Source organism: Procambarus clarkii, chromosome 63, assembly GCF_040958095.1.
Source record: "Procambarus clarkii isolate CNS0578487 chromosome 63, FALCON_Pclarkii_2.0, whole genome shotgun sequence".
NCBI classification, from domain to species: domain Eukaryota; kingdom Metazoa; phylum Arthropoda; class Malacostraca; order Decapoda; family Cambaridae; genus Procambarus; species Procambarus clarkii.
Genome location: NC_091212.1, coordinates 21,269,924 through 21,290,771, shown reverse-complemented (window position 1 = coordinate 21,290,771; position 20,848 = coordinate 21,269,924). Strand labels below are relative to the sequence as shown.

Genomic DNA, 20,848 nt, shown 5'->3' with positions numbered 1-20,848 from the left:
CCTGTTCGTATTTTGGCCATTTTAGTCAGTGGGGTTCTTTTTATATATAAAAAATAAAACGATTATAGCTTTTCATTCATGTTATGTGTCTTATTCACTGGAAATAGGTACGTAGGGCTCCCCCAGGTTCATTTCGGGTGCATGAGGGTTCCTTGGATTCGTCTTTTTGGAGGTTTTCTTCCTCTCTGTTTCCCCTTATGGGAGAATACACTAGAAAGGAAGACGAGAGAGATACCAAATAATATATACATGGAAAATACTGGAGGGCCAGGTCCCAAATCTACACAGTAAAATAACAACGTACTGGAGTGAACGATTTGGAAGAAATTGCAGAATAGAACCAGTGAAGAACAGAGGTGCCATTAGGCACATTCAGAGAACACTGTATAAGCATCGGAGGTCCACGGTTGTCCAACATCCTCCCAACGAGCATAAGAAATACAGTATTGCCAGAACAACTGTGGACATTTTCATGAGAAAACTAGATTTTTCTTCAAGGAGTGCCGGACCAACCAGGCTGTGGTGGATATGTGGGCATGCAGGCTGCTCCAAGTAACAGCCTGGTGGACCAAACTCTCTCAAGTCAATCCCTGGCCTCAGGCCGGGCTTGGAGAGTAGAAGAACTCCCAGAACCCCATCAAGCAGGTATCCATTTGGACTACTGTGCCATAGTTCATTGTCTCTACTGTTAGGGGGGGGGGTCTCTTTGGCCCGTGGCTGTTTGGGACTGATCGATTCAGGTAGCCCTTCTGTGTTCTCGGGGTTTAGCTCTCCGCACTGTTCACATTCAAGGCATGTCCAATGTTCTGGCAGATGGCTTGTCCCGGTTCCTTGCTCTTTCCACGGAGTGGACAGTCGACGTCGAGTCCTTCAGGTAGCTTTGCCGGACATTTTGCGACGGAGTAGTCACTGTTTCTCTCACTGTACGAAGAGTCATTCCCCGACTGCGAGGCCGTCGTGGTAGATGCTTTTCGGCAGGACTGTTCGCGATGGGGGTTCCTGGCCCACTTTCACCCAGTCCAGTTGTTGCTCCAGGTCCTGGCTCCATTAGAATCTTTTCAGGGGAGGGTTCTTCTCCTGGCTCCATGGTGGCCAGTCCAGCCTTGGTTTCAGGTGCTGCTTACTGTGTCTGAACTCGGGCATCTTTCCGTGGCTCCACCTCTACCAACGGATCGGGCCAGTGAGGTACCTTGCTAGTTTGCTTTTCTGCTCCTCACTTCAGGTCTGGTCCTTCTTATGCAGGTGCATCATCATTTTATTGAGTTCAGGTGGTATCTTTGTTCGTGTCCTACCTGCAGTCTTCTTCCCATTGACAGTATGAAGTCTCTTTGCTGTCTTTCCATCAGTTCTTTTCTCATCGGGGTTTGCGCCGATTTCGGATGGGGTTGTTTTGTCCTTTCTCTATTGGACTTGGCCTCTGGGGCTTGAGTTTGGGAACTTCTTGCTCTCCTCCAGCACTGGGGGTTATGTTCCTTTGGTCCAGGTTGTTGTTTTGTTCAGTTGCAGCCTTCTTCTTTTCTGGTGAAGAATGAGGCACCAGGCTTCCGAAGGGATCTTGTAGTTGGAGATGCTTGGTTTGTTATCTTGAGGTTATCTTGAGATGATTTTGGGGCTTAGCGTCTCTGCGGCCCGGTCCTCGACCAGGCCTCCTTTTTGTTACACACCCCCCAGGAAGCAGCCCGTAGCAGCTATCTAACTTCCAGGTACCTATTTACTGCTAGGTAACAGGGGCATCAGGGTGAAAGAAACATTTTGCCCCATTTGTCTCTGCCTCCACTGGAGGATCGAACCCGGAACCTCAGGATTACGAATCCGAAGCGCTGTCCACCCCAGCTGTTAGATCGCGGGTGCATCAAGTGTTTTGTCCGGTGGTGGCTTTCTGCCCCTACCTGCGAGCCACTGGTTCTGTGATGGTGGACGCTCTTTTGGTTCTGTGATGGTGGACGCTCTTTTGGTTCTGTGATGGTGGCCGTCAGTCTCTTCTTCGACTCGAGTCCTGCGGCGTTGCCGTCTTCTGGGTAAGTCCCTGGTTTTTTCTTCTCTGTAGGTAGTTAGCTTCAGGGAGCCGATGGGGGTTTCCCCTCAGCAAACCCATTATTGTATGATAATGAAATTATTTTTTCTGGGGATAGCCCTGGAGGCTCTTATGACACCCCCCTCTCTTTCCCCAGTTGCCATTTTTTCTATCAGGCCTCGAACTGAGGTGATGAGAGGCCAGCCCGGCTCCCCCTCTCCTTATTGTGAGGTGGGGGGGGGGGGTTATGCTAACGAGTGGGAGTACTAGTTAAGGGTAAAGTTACTCGTTTCTTTTCGTTCAGCCGGAGTTTCTTTTCACTTCACTTTCTGGCAGTAGGTAGCAATTTTACTGGCTAGTGGTTTGTTTTGGTTCACCTATATTTCTGGATAACTGTTCTGGTCGATGGCAGAATATGACACGCTTTACATTTAAAGTGCTCTTATGCCATTGCTCCCTGCATCTCTCGGAGGAGGGCCAGGTTCTGTCTCATTGTCCCCGGTAGGCCTAAAGAACTCCTGTCACTGATGACCCCAAACTAATATAGCGCACATCAGTTCAGATAGCTTCAGGGAGTCTCTGGGGCTAACCCCCAGAAAAGGGTGTTACATTACATTCAACACTGGCTTTTTACAGTTGTGTGCTCTGAGAAAGGTATTTTTCTGGTGCAAATGATGATTTGTTCCCATTGACTCTCAGTGCTCTCATGGTGCTGGAATCTTTTAACCCCTTTAAGACAGATTTGCTCTGGAATTTACCAGAAGTAAATTCTTTATTCTGATTTCTGTCTTTTTATTCATAGTGCAATTGGCAATGGTTGGAAAGATAGATGGTTAGCTATTATGAATAGCAACTTATTTACTATCAGATGTGACCTATCCTGTGTCCCACCTGTTACCAACACTAATAAGCATTTAATAGAACGGAGACATTCACCTTACTGCCAGAATTTTATTGTTTGGCTATGAGTTGAGGGCTCTTTTTATTACTGTTTATCACTGTTCCTTTGAGTCATGTCACCAAATATGATTCTCAGCAAATCTGGGTCCTTTGACGTAACTCCTTTTATATTTTGCTGCTCTAGCATTAGCATCCTGAATCTAGTGTTGGCATTTTCAAGGAACTTGAAAATTATTATGACACTATGCTCAATAGCATGCTGGGCTATTGAGCAAATTTTTTTCTATTGGTTTTCAATAAAACTATCTGATCCACATAACCTCTTTGTGATAACTACCTTGTTCATCACTGACCAATTTAATAATATTTTCCGCCATTATTATTTCCTTTTCTCTCTTGGGCATTCAATTTTTTTCTTGAATTATGCCATTGTTAATGTGGTGTTTGTAGATCTGTATTTCTGTTTGTATATGAAATTAAATTACCCGGTAGATTCATATCGGGCATACCCTGTCTCACTTACATGTTTTCTGTATATGTGTAAGCAGATTCTTAAACGTCTGTACATCATTATTGTTTGCTACACATTTAAGAAGTTGTATCATATGAGGCTTATACAGCTGTGCATGTTTTCCCACAAGTTTCTTTCTCAAGTACTAATTAGTTGCAGTCATTTTAACTTCAGCATTTCATTTGTGATCTGTTGTACAAAAATACAATTAATTTTTTGTTTTCACTAGCCTTCCATACTAATGTTTTCTTATGCATCATAATGCCTCTCAATTTTTCATTAGCAGTTCTTTATAGACATTTGTTATGGTTAGTTCAGGTTTTACTTTGATTAATTAAGGTAGTAAATTAGTCAAACAAATAATGCAGGTATTATGCAGAACTGTTACATTCCTGAAAAGATTTCTGTAGAGTTAAATTCCTTATATTGAACCCTGTTTTCCCATTTATTAGTACAGTACTCTCATTTTTAAATTGTAGATGCATTTTAAAGACTATTTTTATAAAGTAACTTTTAAGAATTAAATTAACCCTTTTTTAAGCAGTCAACCAGGTTGTTGACCTAGACTCAGTTACGTCATACTTACCATGTACAAGTTTAAAATGGAATGAGAGAGTTAAGAAGGTGTATTCTGTTGAGAATAATTAGTGTTGACAAGAGAGGATTCAGGAAGGAGATAGTTCATAGTGGTTTTTCCTAGCACTTTCAGCTATTCGCTCAAAGTAGCAACATGGACCAGTGAAGAAAATATTGCTTTTAGACTCGATTGTAATTGTGTAATATGTATGTCTGTGTGAAGTAACTTAATTTTTTACTACCAAAATTGTTCTGTCATTTAGTATAAACGTTCTAAATTATGAGGATGATTTTTTTGAGTTTCAGTTTATCTTCCCTGTTTTCTTCAATTATTTTAATAGCATATTACCTAATGTATGTACCAGGTTACATTTGAATCTTAACCATTTTAGTGTGAGAGGCATTGGGTACTTGCTTTGAACCTGCTTAGGGGCTTGGCATATGAATTTTTGTTTCTCAATTTAAATAATTATATTCATTACCAGCATAACCAATCCCTTACATCAAAAAGTTGACCTATATTCTTTCATGTTTATTTCCAGACACAAAGTAAAAACAATAATTGGTATAAATGTGTTAATGCTTAGCTTTTGTTTTGTGCAATGAAGTAAATTAATTTCTTACTACCAAAATTGTTCTGACATTTCTAACACTAACATTGCTTGAATGAACTCCCTTCACCAATCATAACTCCAAGCTGCCTTTTATTTTATTTTAATTCCCATTTTGTTCCCACTATGCATTGCCTAGGCATTTGAAAGAATCCACAAGTGCGTTCGTAGATAGAAAAATTTTAGGGAAGAATCATTCCTATCTTTCCTGGTTTGTGATAGTGACCTGAATGTGCCAACTTGCAAATTCTTTAATAATAGGAAATAGCTTATAATGGATAGAAATAGGCTTGAACTCATACACAGACATATGTTTTGCCAAAGGTATCACTAACTACCAGGTGATGGACTGCTTTATCTTGGAGTGACTGAAGACGAGCTGTAGTACCCGGGTAGAATAATTCATGAAAGCAGTCAAGTACTGCTGCCAAAGGCTGCTTGGCTGTATGAAAGGCTACCTTGCATTGAGGATGTGGGTCAGGGTTCCATAGCCTAGTCTTTGATCAGGCTATGGGGGACCCTGACCAGGTCTGACCACTTGACAGCCGAGTGGACAGCGCTTTGGATTTGTAGTCCTGAGGTTTCGGGTTTGATCCCCGGTGGAGGCGGAAAGAAATGGGCAGAGTTTCTTTCACCTTGATGTTCCTGTTCACCTAACAGTAAATAGGTACCTGGGAGTTAAGACAGCTTCTATGGGGTGCTTCCTGAGGGTGTGTAACAAAAAGGAGACCTTGTCGAGGACCGGGCCGTGGGGATGCTAGGCTCTGAAATCATCTCAAGATAACACTACCTCTGTGTTTTGTACAGTGCAGCAGGTTTCGAGTTAGAACACTATTGACTGCATGCTTATGTACATTTATGGTTTGCCTCAATTAACATGTATAATTGGTTCCTCTTTATAGTACTGTATAAATATTGTTTTTCATATCCCACATAGTGCATTCATATTGAAATTCAATTACAGTACTTATTTTTATTCACGTGTTCTTATTAAGTGTTCAATGTGTCATTTTATACCTTTTTTCAGTATACAGTACAGTATATTCTTGCATATATATACACACTGTTGTTTCTGTCTGTCTGTTAATTTTTGTACATGTCAACTGTGTGTGTGTCTCTTAATGTTATTCTTTATACTTTGTCATTTATTTTGTATATACAGTAGCACCTTCTTTAAGATGCCAGTTTTGTGGATTGTCTTGCTTTATATTTCTTTACTGTATTTTGAGAATAAGAGTAGCCCTTCAGCTGTGTTTTAATGTAAGTATTATTATCTTTTTAAATGGCTGTATATTACTTTACATATTACCATATGCTAGTTTACATTGTAAACTAGCATATGGACAGTACAGTAAAGTATTTATCAATTATATTAACACTTCTTCCTCAAGAGAGACCCGAGTGGTAAGTATATGTTGAGTCGGTCGCATTAGGCTGTAAATTATTATTTGATTACTTACCAGTACAGAGCAGTATTTAGATACATGTAAATGTTAAACGTAGAAAGAAAATGCTTAATTTTCTTATGTGTTAGAAAACTTTTTTTTTTCTTAATTATTTAAATTGTTTAGATTAGAAAATAAAGTATTTAAAATGCTTAGCTCCTTATTACAATACTGTATTTTATAATATTTTTCCATTGGTAAAGTTTTTCTCGTAAAATTTAGTACGGCAGTTATTCAATGCAGAGGTTCTGTGCAGCTTACATCTTTATTACATTACACATTAATATCTGTAATTCATTAACCGAGCCAATTGTGAACAACTCTCAGTTTGAACTGCAATTCCTAGAAGAGTGGATATAAAGGAATATTCTTTTTTTTTTTTTTTTTTTTTTTTTTTTTTTGCAAACTTGCATTTTAAACATATACTTTCTCACATGCATAAAGCCAATATAAGCTCCTTGCATGTTAAATGCACACAGTATGCACATACAGTACTCTCACGATGCTTGTGATCTACAGTACTGTACCTCCTAAATGGGTACCTCCTGTATGCTTGGTAGTTGAGAATATTCTGACAAGGCAAGTGTATTAGGGTTTTAAAGGGGCAATAAAACGAGGCAGAAGGAAACTAAATGGGAATCTATTAAACAAAGTGTAGTTTTATATAATAATTCAGGCATATTCACATCATATTTGAAGACTAGAATTCTCTCCATTATAAGCAGTAGTTACATTGGAATTTGCTTCACACTACCTCATGTTATAAATGGACTTTGAAGTGCTTGAATTGTCCTAACTACTTCTAGATGATGATGAGAGCTCCGAGGATGAGTCATTAGATGGGGGAAGCATAAAGAAGAGGAATCCCTCAGCTGCATCCACTTCCACCAATGAGGATGAAGATGACTCTCGGTAATTTATTATTTTGATTAATTGAATTATAGAGGAAAACAATTATGCAGCTTTACATTCTTAAATTTTTACCACAGTTAATTTTTTTGAGAGGAGGCTGAGAGGAGAATGGTCAGAGTTAGGAATTCCCATTATTTTTGTTAGTTAATAGGGCCCTTACATTTGAGAAAGCATGCTGAATTTGGTAAGTAAGAAAGTTGTAAAAGTTTTATCAGGGTGCTTCTGTTAAACCTAGCACTCTTTATATGCATGATTTCATTCCTATTATTCATATATCCTCATTGAACATATTTTCTCAACTGTTTTTCTTCTAACTTTATTTTCATTTTGTTTGCATGTCATTAATGCATGCTCATTTTGCTGAATGGTAGAAGAAATTTACCCCTTTTTTGTATAATGTGCACTTGATTCATGAAAATGCCCTTTGATTTTCATCTTTTTATTACACATAACTTTAGATATTTTTCAGGTATTAGATGAAGAATTTGTTTATAACTCCTAAAGTACAGCTATCATCATGTTGATGTTATCTTGTACGGTACTACAAATAATGTGCTTATCAAATCACAATTTGGCATTTCCCATCGGAGTTTGAATCTCCTTCTGGATGACATTACCAGACTGAATAGCAATAAAAGTGTGGCCTGCAAGACATTTTCAGCTGTGTCAGAAACGGATTTACATGTAATATAACTGTATTGAACATATTACATTGTAGGCCTATCACTGTATTTGATCACTTTTTTCAAGTACTGTATGTGTAAATAAATTATTTATTCCACACATTGTGTAAACTAAAGTGAAACAGCAAACATCCTGCATCCTAAGCAAATCTGCACATACCGTGCTATTGATTAACTATTAACTATTGTTCAGCAAAGCGGGTAAGTAAATTCAGCCTTGAAAGCATGTGTTGTACCTGAAGTTTGCTGAAATGAGGTTCATTGAATGGAGGCTGCACTGTACTTATTCCATGCAGGAAAATATATTGCAAGCAAATAGAACAATAGTATGAAAAAGTGAGTTGTAACCATTTTTCTCTGTGCCCATAGGGTAGTCATATTTAATTACATGGATGCAGCCTTCTATGTTGACAATGAAGCCAACGTAGAAGGCTTTTAGATCTTTTGAATTGATTTTATCTCATTGAAATCCAGTTAAGAGAAAAAATATAGTTTTTGAGTGATGATAAATTGAAAAGACTGGTAAATGAACAGGTATCCATGGATTTTCATTAGGTGAGTTCCGATGTAACTCAACTGAAATTTAGGATCCAAAAGTTGGAAGACTGTCAGGATTGAGTTACAAACAGACTTCAAAGTGAGGGTTTAAGCTAGAATTTAAAATTAAGTTTGCAATTAGGGAACATTCTTTGGACAAACAAGTTCTGAAAAATGAAATATCGCCAATCAAAGACCCTTATAAAATAGTAGGGTAAGCAAAGGCAAGCAAATCCTAGATGTAACAGAAGAATTTATAAACATAGGATTAAAATGAAAGGTAGTTATTTGCAGATTACCAAGGAGGAGGAGGCTGTTGAACTGGTAGCCTGTGAAATGGCAAGTGTTATGGCCAAGTTGAATATTCCTGAGGAAATCAGGAAAATCATAACTCATAATAGTAAGGTTAAGGAAACATTTGACTTGAGTAATAGTTTTATGATCCCAATGAGGGGAAGCATTTTGAGAAGGATTGATAGAAAACGACTAAAACAAAGTTGTTGACCAGACCACACACTAGAAATTGAAGGGACGACGACGTTTCGGTCCGTCCTGGACCATTCTCAAGTCGATTGTGACTAAAACAAAGATAAGATTACCAAAATTATTATAATTGTAGGGAGATTATCTTGAGATGATTTCGGGGCTTTAGTGTCCCCACCGCCCGGTCCTCGACCAGGCCTCCACCCCCAGGAAGCAGCCCGTGACAGCTGACTAACACCCAGGTACTTATTTTACTGCTAGGTAACAGGGGCATAGGGTGAAAGAAACTCTGCCCATTGTTTCTCGCCGGCACCCGGGATCGAACCCGGGACCACAGGATCACAAGTCCAGCGTGCTGTCCGCTCGGCCGACCGGCTCCCATGACAAGACACGTCACAAGTTGGCTAATAGAAGAATGGCAAACATTGTCCATAGACAATAGAATCTCATAGAAAATTTTGAGCAGCACAAAAAAAAAAAAAATACTGATGAGTCATTTAAAAGAGTTACTCGGTAAGATAGTCATAAATCATGGGTTATTAGAGGACTGGTGATGAGTTAAATGCCCAATAAATCATAGTGTGAAATAGAACATTTTCAAACTAGAGAGCAGAAAATAACATTTTAGAAAATTAGAAAAGCATTCAAGCTGCTAGTATTAAGTAGGTTTTTGTAGTAGTATATCAGTCCTGCTCCCACAGGCCTTGAAAATGGAACATTTTCAGATAATAATTTAATAAGTGTTGCCTGATGAACTAGTCCACAGCAGTTGACCCGTGATCCATTAACATAAGTTAATAAAACTGTACTGTTGATACCTGACACTCGGTAAACAAGGGCTCATTGTAGCTTGTGTATGTTGTAGACAACTTATAGACATGTTGTAGACAAGAGCCTTTAAATGACTGAAATATTCTATATCTGTATTGTATATGGCAAATAAAGGTTTACCTTTATGGTGTATAATTAAATAATGACAATGTTGGTAAATTAAGGTTGATTTTACAAAGTATGCAGAAAAAACATAACTACTTGGAACAAGTTTACATGTCTGTAAGATGTCATAAATTTATTTTTTCAAAAGCTTCCCAACTATTTATGCAGGAGGAGGTTAAAACTATAGAAATATACAGACTGTCACATAACTCTTCTGTAGGACTCTGATTTGACTTCACTCAGATAGCACTTCATTTTTCCGATTGGCTCAGTAGAAAGCGATAGGTTGCTCTCTCTTCCTGTAAAGTTGGATTCTCTGAAGAGCATTTTTTAGATTTCTAGGTGTTTTGTCTTCTATGTAGTACACATTTGGGAGATTTCCAATGTTCTAGCAAATGGCTACTCTTTCTTTCTTTCATGCAATTTTTATAGAATGGGAAGTAGACAGGGACTCATTCATTGGATTTGCAATACAGGGAGTCCCCATTATACAAATGCCCACTATATGAACACTCATCCATCTGAACACCCTCCCAAGTCCTCATTTTTTATGGATCTCGATTCACTATGCTGTACTGTACTAATACATGTATATATACAGTGGAGCCTTGGTTCCACTGTTACTGTATGAGCTGAATTACTGTATGAATTTGGTTATTTGAAGCCCACTGAGCTGAATATTTGGGTTATCCAGCCAAAATCAGGTCAGGGCAATTTTCAGCCGAACTTTGCCATATCCGAACAGAAATTTGGATAACCTGAGATTTGACCAGATAACGCAGACTGGCACAGTCTCTCTCAAATCAGAATAATTTTATGGCAAAACTTTGCCATATCTGAACAAAAATTTGGATAACTGGAAATTAGGTTGCATAAATTTCGAAGAACTACACATTTTAAGAGCTACAGTATCACAAGAGAAAACAAACTACAACAAAGTAAACTGAAGATTCTGTTTTAAATTATATTTTTTATTTATAGTGTGTGTGGAAATAAGAATTATGGTAGTTGTGGTTCAAAAAGCACCTTTGGTGATCATTTGCCCCCATGTCTTTTCGTTCTCATATTGGCATCTTAAGTGATATCTAGTGCCTTTTAACCACTTAACTGTGCCAACCGAATATTCTCGGTCGGTGGGATACTGTGCCAACTGAGAAAACTCTTGGATTTTTTTGTACCCATTCTAAATGTGTGTGAGGTTGGTTGTGTACAAAATGGACTCTTAGGACCTCCAGTGAGAGGCAGCCATCTTGGAAAAAATAACCAGAATGCTCTAGGGACTGCTGGCTGGGTTAGTACTGAGTGAGCAACCATGAGTGGCGCACGCGCGCCTCTGGCTCCCAAACGCCTTTCCGACGCAGTGTTGAAAGATCACGCTCTGTCGGTGAAATTCAAACTTTATTGTTTGAAAAACATAAGGGGTTGTAATATTGGTGAAGCTAGGCGCAATAAGGACCTAACACAGGTTGGATGCAAATGATACAGCACCTATGAGGACAATACAGTGAGCATATCCAGTTGTAGCTCTGAGTGCCACCCTTGCTATCTCCAATTTATTTAGATGATACATAGATGAATCGTTTTCTGCGTTCAGTGATAATGCATCTGATACAAGTAGCATAGATGAACAGTGTTCATCTATGCTACTTCAATGTCGTGGTGGCTTCAATGGTGGTGTTTTCTGTAGATATTTTCAAGAATAGCTGAATCTCTTCTTGACTGATGGACACTCTTTGAGGCTGGCTGAATCTCTTCCAGACTGACGGACACTATTTGAGGCTGGCTGAATCTCTTCCTGTATGGGAAGAGATTCAGCCAGATTCAGCCTTACAAAGTGATCTTTTCATGACTACCTTACAAATTGATCTTTTCCTGTAATCTTTTTAAAACTACCTTATGTTTTACAAGCTTGGCTACATACCACCTACAGGTACTAATGCCAAGGGTATATGTGAGTGCGTTATTTGCAAGCACACGGCTCGAAGAAACAGGAAGCGAAAATCTATCTGTACCTGGTGCAACGAGAGTGAAGCCGCACTGTGTACCATGGACTACTTCATTGATTATTACTCACTTCTGAAGTACTAAGTGTGTAATACAGTATGTTACTGTGTAAATAGTGTGTGAAACTGTACATATTGTAATTTTAGTGAATTTTTAACATGTAATATTGCGACAATAAACATTTATTGTGGACACATTACTGACACATGTATCACAGTTCCATGGAACATTATGAACACACTACTGTATACATATTGTAAAGGACACAAATATGCATCATATACGATAAAAAAACAAATAAAACCGCATTGGAAATACATCAAACAAATAATTGAAAATATATTTATGGCAACACCCGGTGCTTGAATGGCCCGCATGACCGTGGCTGGGCGTATCATGCATAGGGCGACCAGCCCCTGATGACGTCACAGCACACCTTGTCCACGTCCCCACAGCCAAAGTAAGTGGAATTTGGTATTTATTTTTACATAGACATGTTCAGGGAAGGGAATTTATCATTTTACGAAGAAAAAATAATTTTTTGGGAACACTTTATTTCATGCGCATGGGGAATTTCATAATAAACTTGGCGCAGCACAGTGGTTAAATATCTGGTGACATGACAGTGCTATAATCTTCCTGGCTTGATGCCTTCTTTTGATAGTTACTTATTTGTTGGGGGAATCTGATCACAAACAGTACTGTATATTATTTGGCTGGCAGCCATTTGCAATTTGGAAAAGAGCCACCAACACAATCATTTTATACAAGATGCACAGGAAAACAAGACAAATCAGACACCCTCACAAATGTCTCAACATTAACGGGATGTTGGAGATGAAAAGTGTTCAAAGCAAAGACCACTGGTCGTGGAATGTAGCCACATACATGGGCAGTTAGTGGTTCATTGCAGATATAACCAGGTTAACCTGAGACAAAATTTGAATGCCTTGCATGTCAACAGAAAAGGGGCCTTATCCAATTACCATTACTTCCTGGTTTTGCAAAATTGAGAATAGCCATCCAATAACACATTTGACACCCTTCAAATGTGAACTTCCGTGAAGATTAAAACCCCCGAAAATTGGAGATGATATAGTTAAAACTACTCAGATTCAGGCAGTGCACAACCAAAGCATTCTCTGAAGATGGAATGCTGAGCCCATTGAGAGACAGATTTGCTTCAGCTTAACCCAAAAACTGTATATGCCTTTTCCAAAACATTCATTTGAAAATGCACCATTCCTGGCTTAGTGCCCTCTTTTGATTATTACTTACTTGAAAATGCACCAATACTTGAGCCTAATAACTCTTTCCAGCTTGACAGTATTTGGAGACAAAGCCCTAGCCCCAATAAAAATCACCCAATAAAGGAAATCCCCTAATGACCAGAGTTACCCCTCGCAACATGTTCCCAGTTCCAACAGGGGGCAACTGACCTGAGGAGGATCAATCCAAAGTTTTTGAAGTATCGGTAATATTTCAAGTAACATTGAGGTAAGATATAGTTTATATAACTAAAATGAAGTAAAGTTCATTGTGTAATTGCGTTCCAAGTTAGTGCCATGCCAATGATTAAGCCAGCTGTTGGCTGCTGCATGGATGATGTGTGAACACGGTCTAATTAATTCCAGATGGGTGGAAAAAAATGGGCTCATTCCTTTGTACAGAGCACCACTTGGTTTCCGAACTTTAGTTATCCGAAACTTCCAGTTTCCCGATTGGGGTTGGGGAGTCATGCTACCCGAACAAAGTTCGGGTAGGAAGGGGTCCACCAAGCGTCACACCGGCTTGTGGTGGTGGGTGGGCGATGGTCCAGTTTGCCCACTGTGACTTCACAGATTCACGGCCTATTATTCCTATTATTTTGAATTGCCATAAGGCTGGAATGTTCATTCTGTGCTTTTGTTTTACATATCTGCACAATCAAGAAACATCTGTGCACCATGTTGGCTCCAAATGCACCCATTGCGTCAGTGATGGCTGACTGGTGGGTGGATGGACGATGGAACTTAGGTGGGAGGCAGTATGAATGAGGGGGGAGGAGAATCAGTGAGAGAGGGGGGGAGAGAGATGCTAGGAGGGAGGGGGAGGTAGGGAGAGATGTTAGGAGGTAAGGAGAGATGCTAAGAGGGAGGGGGAGGTAGGGAGAGATGCTGGGAGGTAGGGAGAGATGCTAGGAGGTAGGCAGGAAGGGATGGAAGTAGTGAGAATTAGGGAGGGAAAGGCAGGCTGGCAGGCACAGGCAGGCAGGCAGGCAGGCTAGCTTGCAGGCAGGGAGTGAGTGGTAGTCACGCGGTTGAACCGCGTGACCTTGAGAGATGGGATGTAGGGGGCCGGGTGGTTTGTTGGTGGTGGGGGTGAGACCGGCTCATTCCCGAAGATAAGCCTAACACACACTACCCGTTAGCATGATGGCAGGGGGGGAGGCAGGCTGGCTGGAAAGGAAGCAGGCTGGCAGGCAGGCAGGCAGGTTGGCAGGCAGGCAGGCAGGCAGGCAGGCAGGCAGGCAGGCAGGCAGGCAGGCAGGCAGGCAGGCAGGCAGGCAGGCTGGCTGGCTGGCTGGCTGGCTGGGAAGGAGGCAGGCAGGCAGGCTGGGAAGGAGGCAGGCTGGGAAGGAGGCAGGCTGGGAAGGAAGCAGGCTGGCAGGCTGGGAAGGAGGCAGGCTGGGAAGGAAGCAGGCTGGCAGGCTGGGAAGGAGGCAGGCTGGGAAGGAGGCAGGCAGGCAGGCTGGGAAGGAAGCAGGCTGGAAGGCTGGGAAGGAGGCAGGCTGGGAAGGAGGCAGGCTGGCAGGCTGGGAAGGAGGCAGGCTGGCAGGCTGGGAAGGAGGCAGGCTGGCAGGCTGGGAAGGAGGCAGGCTGGCAGGCTGGGAAGGAGGCAGGCTGGCAGGCTGAGAAGGAGGCAGGCTGGGAAGGAGGCAGGCTGGGAAGGAGGCAGGCTGGCAGGCTGGGAAGGAGGCAGGCTGGCAGGCTGGGAAGGAGGCAGGCTGGCAGGCTGGGAAGGAGGCAGGCAGGCAGGCTGGGAAGGAGGCAGGCAGGCAGGCTGGGAAGGAGGCAGGCTGGGAAGGAGGCAGGCTGGCAGGCTGGGAAGGAGGCAGGCTGGCAGGCTGGGAAGGAGGCAGGCTGGCAGGCTGGGAAGGAGGCAGGCAGGCAGGCTGGGAAGGAGGCAGGCTGGGAAGGAGGCAGGCTGGGAAGGAGGCAGGGTGGGAAGGAGGCAGGCAGGCAGGAAGCGATATATGGGTGTTGAAGTGAACTGTGAACCACGTGACCTTTGAGAGTGTGTGTGTGTGTGTGTATGGGTTTGGGGTGGGGGGTGGGGGTGGTGTGTCGGTGGTGGGGGGAGAGGGGGAGGTGTGTCGGTGGTGGGGGGAGAGGGGGAGGTGTGTCGGTGGTGGGGGGAGAGGGGGAGGTGTGTCGGTGGTGGGGGGAGAGGGGGAGGTGTGTCGGTGGTGGGGGGAGAGGGGGAGGTGTGTCGGTGGTGGGGGGAGAGGGGGAAGTGTGTCGGTGGTGGGGGGAGAGGGGGAGGTGTGTCGGTGGTGGGGGGAGAGGGGGAGGTGTGTTGGTGGTGGGGGAGGGACCGGCTGACTCCGTAAGCCTAACCACACTCCACAGACCTGTGACCCAGATTTGTTTCTTAAATGTACAGTACATCATCGTATATTTTAGGCAGGATGTGCCTGCAGGCTGGCAGGAAACATCCAGAGGATGTTTGCCAGACTTCTTAATAATCAGTTAGGAACAATTAAGGACTTTTATAAAGCAGATCAGGACTTCACTTATTGATGAGTACAAACAAAACACGGTCGCATTTACGCCATGAACCTGACGATTTTTTCCCCTAGAGTTTTTTTCATAAATTTTTCGGAAAAATTTCTTTTTACATTTCTAGTTTATTTTTCCCCTCTATTTCTCGTATACGAACTTACATGTTAACCGACGGGTCTCGTCCCCAAGGGGTTCGGAAACCAAGTGGTGCTCTGTATTGCAAAATATTTCGTATCAATCAATGATTATTAATGTTTTCTCAATAAAATTTTAGGGATGTGTTTTGTTTTACCCTCTACAGTACAGGTAATGTATTTTTAATGTTACGACATAGGCTGTGGCGGCCAGGCCATACAATGGCGAATCGAGCCTTGTCACTAACCCAGAGCTAGCCAAGCTAGCCCAGTTTGTGCTTCGGAGAAGCTGCGGGATCCTCGGGAGGGCAGTAGCACTCCAGGTTGCAATTCTTTTAACCCTTCCACTGCTAAGGGGTCCCTGAGGACATTTATACCTCTGTGCACCAGAAAAAAAAATCTAAAAAATTATTTCGTCTTCTAAAAACGTTAATTTGTGTTCCCTGAGCACGGGAAAAAAAAATCGTAGGCGACATATTTTGGGCGCAATTGACCGAGGAAGTCTGGCAAAAAGTGGGCGTTGACAGAGCGGTCGTCGGAGCCGATCAGCGTCACCCGAGCTGACAGGTGGGAGTTGCCACGAAGATATTATCACTTAATTATTTCAATGTCTCTGATTTTTTCTTAGTTTTTTGCAGTAATATTATTCAATAGTGTATATTGTAACATATTTATATAATAAAAGTGGTGAATAATTGCTATATTCAAAAGTATGGTGTGCATATTAGTGATTCAATTATTATGTTCATAAAACAATAAACAAATAGTTTTGCTGCTATTACACTCTCTATACAGGTTATATATAAATATCTGCATGTTTTGTTCACCATAACGAACCACTAAGTTGGTATTGAGAGTTGAAAAGCAACGAAGAGTGACCGCCACACACCAGCCAGCCACTCGTTGCCACTCCCTCAACAACGCCTCACTCGCCCATTTTTACCTCCCACTATCCTGTTTTATATTTTATTCACGATATACAGACGTTATATATAAGAATCTACATGTTTTGTTCACCACAACTGTACAACTAAGCTGATATAGTTAGTTCAGGCACTAAGAGTCGTCGCTACACACACAGCTGGCGTCTCCCTCACTTATTCAAGGTCACATGCACTAAACTTTCTCCCCCAACAATACCGTTTGTGGTGTTATTACACTATATACATACGTTATATATAAGTATGTATATGTTTTGTTCCCCACAACTGTACAGCTAAGCTGATATAGTTAGTTCAGGCACTAAGAGTCTTCGCTACACTACACAGCTGGCGGCTCGCTCACTCATTCAAGGTCACAAACACTAAACTTTTTCCCCTTAACAATACTGTTTGCAGTGTTATTACACTATATACACATATTATATATAAGTATTTACATGTTGTATGCACCGTAACTGTACACCTAAGCTTGTAGAGTGCCCAAAGAGCATAGTGGCCACCCTCTACACATCCTGACAAATCATGCAGACGATGTCACCTCCGTCACCCAAATGGCTCCTCCCAGCATAATCCTTTTGCTGTTATTACACTAATACACACATTATATGTAAGTATCTACATTTGTGTTCACCATAGAGAACCACTGAGCTGGTATGGTGAATGCAGACAATAACAGGTGGCCACACAGTCAGTAAATGATGCAATCTCCCTCCGTCCCTCAGCATCACTCCTCCCACAGCGCTAATTATTACAACAATCCTGCTATTATCACAACCCTGGTCATTTTTATCACAGTCAGAGGTCATCTGTAGTATTGTCATCATTAAATAATAGTAGTTATATATTTATTTTGACATTTGTTCCCTTCGCTGTTGATGGGGCGCTGGGGGGGGTGGGCGCTTGCTCTGTTGGCTCTCGCTTGGTCCCATAGTTCGTGGGAGTTTTGGTTGTCTTCCGGCCTCTGGTGGCTTCAGGCGGCTTCTTCCCCTTCGGGGGGGTTCGGGGCTGGCGGGGTGGGCTTCTTTCCCTGCTCTTCGTCATGTCATCTTGGTGTGGGTGCGTTTGAACGTGATCGTTCCACTTCATCCTTTCGGAGTTCCCACCTGTTCTAGTGCAGACACGGGCCTTGCGGATCTGCGGTTCTTCTGGACTTGATCAGTCTGCGCCGTGGATTCTTTGCCCTCTTCAGAAGACTGTTGTCTCCGGTCCGGCTTCTGTTGGAATCTGGTGCCTGGATAGTGTCCCTGGACTTCCGGGTCACTTCTTGGCATGTTCCCCTCCAGGGTTCCAGGACTGGTACAGTTGGTGGTGGGGCTTCAGGCTTGCCGCTTTTGTTGCCTTCCCTAGTTTGTAATTGGCACTTACTGTATTTATGCATCTTTACCAGATCTTGGTGACCTGTCTGCATCTGCTCTGGATTTGGTTTTTGGCCTACCTCGACGACTGGCTGGTGTGGGCTCCCAGTCGGTCCACTTGTCTGCTTGTCAGGGGTGTGGTTGTTTCCAGATCGCCGGTATCGGTTTCCTGGTGATATGGAGGCCGTTCCATTTGGTTCCATCCTGGGTTCGGACCTTGCCAGGTCTTGTTTAAGACTCTTGGACTGCTTCTTTGTCTTTCTCTCCAGAAGTGTTGCTGTGGCTGTGGTCCCGCCTTCGGCTGTTTATGAGGTGGGTCCCGGGGTCGCTCAGCAGTTGCTTGAGTAGTTGTGCAGGAGTCTGAACTTCGCCTTGCTGGTCTTCCTGCCGGGTCGGGTTTGGCTTCGGCATCCGTTTGGTTCCTTTGGGGACTCCCCTTCCACGCTCTCATAATTGTTCGGTTTGTCCTTCAGGGATCTTGTGTTGGTTCTGTGTTGGTTCCGGCTTTCCCTTTAGGGTTTTCGGGGTTCCGTGCCTTGGCACCTCCCCAAGCCTTCGCTTTATGTGTTCACGGACGGGTCATCTCTCGACTGGGGCTTTGTGATCAGTGCTTACCAGGCCAGCCGGGAATGGTGAGGTCCGTCCGTCAGTCGCGCTCACAGCACGGTTCGGGAGTTCAGTGGCTGTCGGGTTTGCGCTTCGGAGGGTTCGGGTCACTTGGGGCTCTACCATCCAGCTCCATTGGACTGTTCTCCGGTGGGTCATTGCCGGAACCACGGGAATTCTCTTAGGTCCTTGACCTTTGGGATTGGTCCCTTCGAGTTGCTCGTCTGCTGGATTCTCGGGGTTTGGCTAGCCGGGTGTTTCATGTCCGGGGTGTGTCCTACGTCCTGGTGGATGCCCTGTCTTGGTTCATTCCTCTGTTCACAGATTGACCGGTCGTCGCTGACTCGTTTCGTTTGCTCTGCCGGACATACGGACTCCTGGACATGGACATCTTCGCGTCGGCATGGTCTCAGCGTCTCCCATTCTATGTGGCACCCTTACCTGCCTGCGAGGTGTTCGCGGTGGATGCCTTTCGGCAGGACTAGTCGAGGTGGAGTTACCCGTTCCTCTTCTCTCGGTCCAGCTGTTGCTTCGGGTTCTGGCTCGGTTGGAGTCCTTCCCAAGGAGAGTAGTCCTCGTGGTCCCTTGGTGGCTGGCCCAGTTTTGTTTTCAGACACTGCTTGATAGGTGTCCGTTCCTGGGGTGTTTTCCGAGGCTCCGTCTCTTTCGGCAGGTCGGACCAGTCCTGTACGTGACTGGTTCGGCCTTCGCCTCGGCTCTTCACGTCTGGTCTTTTGACGCAGGGTGTATCACCATCTCTATGGTGATCAGGTAGCTTTGTTGATGGTGTCCCACTTGCGAGCTTCGTCTCGGCGACAGTATGACGTTCCTAGCATTTCTATTCGCCATTTTCTTGCTCTCCGTAGGTTGTCTCCTCTTTCACATCTGGTTGTCTTGTCCTTTCTTGGATTTTCAAGACTGTTAATTGATGCTTCTTACCGTCGCCTCATATCGTTCGGCGCTGGCGGAGCCGCTCCAGCTTGCGTTCAGGGTGTACGTCACATTTACCCTGTTCCGTACGCTTTCTCATGTTGTTTCACCTCCGGCCTGCTCATGCGCCGCCTGAGCAGTCCTGGTCCTTGATCAGGGTGCCTTCGTATTTTTTCTCTCCTCAGTTTGTGGTAGCCCCTTCGGTTCAAGATTGTTTTTCAAAGGCCATACTGTATTTTGTTGGCATTGGCCTCTGTGGGTTGGGTCGGGGAGCTTCCGGCTCTCCTCCAGCGCAGGGGTTTCTGCTCTTTTGATACTGGTGGTAGGTTTGTACGCTTGCAGCCTTTCTCCGTCCTTCTGGCGACAGTCGAGACGGCTGCTTTCAGGAGGGGTCCTTGGGTTATTGATGCTTGGTTGGTTCAACAGGGGATGCGTCATGCGTTGTCCGGTTGCGGCTCTTCGCTGTTACCTGTGTGCCGTGGCTGGGGATGCGCTTTGAGTTGATCCAGTTCCCTTCGTTCCCTGTTTCAGGGCTCGGGGTCTCCCAGGTCGTCCGCAGGTTTCTTAAGTCTACCAGCCTGCGGTCTATCCTTGTGCAAGTGCCGTTCGGACAGTTGCAGCTTTTGCTGCCGTGTTTGGTGACGTCTTGGGCTCATTTCGGGCGCGAGGTTTTGGGGTTCACTTAGGTTCCTGGCCGCCCGTTCTTTTGTGAGTGTGTCTGCTCCTGTGTGTTCTTGTGTTGCTTTGGGTTGCAGGTTGCTGCCTGTTTTCTCGACTTTGCATTGCAGAGTTTGTGGCGGCTGCCTCCCGGGTCAGCCTTTTCTTTTCCTTCTCTTTGAGTATGTAGCTCCAGGGAGTCATAGGGGCTCCCCACAGAAAATCAACATTGAATGTAATGAAACACCAATTTCTGGGTGAGCCCTGGAGGCTCCCAGGCAATCCTACCTCCCATCAGTCGGCATTTTTTTTGCATTGGTTGAAGCTTAGCTTCCGAACTGATGCACGGCAGCTGGCGTGGTGAGATCCAGGGGGCCCCCCACCCCCTCCCCCCTCTCGTGGCGGGGAGGGCTGCGCGGACAATCGGTGCAGCAGTAAAGTGTGATGTTTGCTTGTTTCCTTGGGATTGTAGGGAATTTCTACCTCTGTTTGGTTTGGTTTTAGTTTCATACCATGTGGGGTTTGTTTTGTTATGTCTACCTTTCTGGGTGCCTAACTCCAGTCGATGGCAGAAAAAAGAAAACCCCCCAACCACAAGGAGGTTTTCCAGGGCCATTGCTCCCTGAAACCTCTCTGAAGGGGGGGGGCTAGGTTCTGGCATTGGTCCCTTGGTAGGTCTGAACTCCATAGCTAATGTCCCGGTATAATATAACATACATTAATCCGATTAGCTCCAGGAAGCCTCCGGGGCTCATCCTGAAAATGGCGTTTCATTACATTCAACGCTGGTTTCTTTTTAGATTTTCTAGCGTTCTTTGAGCCTTTGTATCCTTTCCTATCAATTCATCC

General features: G+C 43.7%; 1 protein-coding gene across 1 annotated transcript in view; it reads left to right on the top strand.

Annotated features, from left to right (window-relative positions):
* Window positions 1-20,848, top strand: part of LOC123769471 (serine-rich adhesin for platelets) — a 177,982-nt gene that overhangs the window by 147,534 nt on the left and 9,600 nt on the right. Inside the window, exon 5 of the mRNA XM_069308797.1 lies at window positions 6,864-6,969. Within this exon, the coding sequence (XP_069164898.1) occupies window positions 6,864-6,969 (106 nt within the window). The remainder of the gene's footprint in view (window positions 1-6,863; window positions 6,970-20,848) is intronic.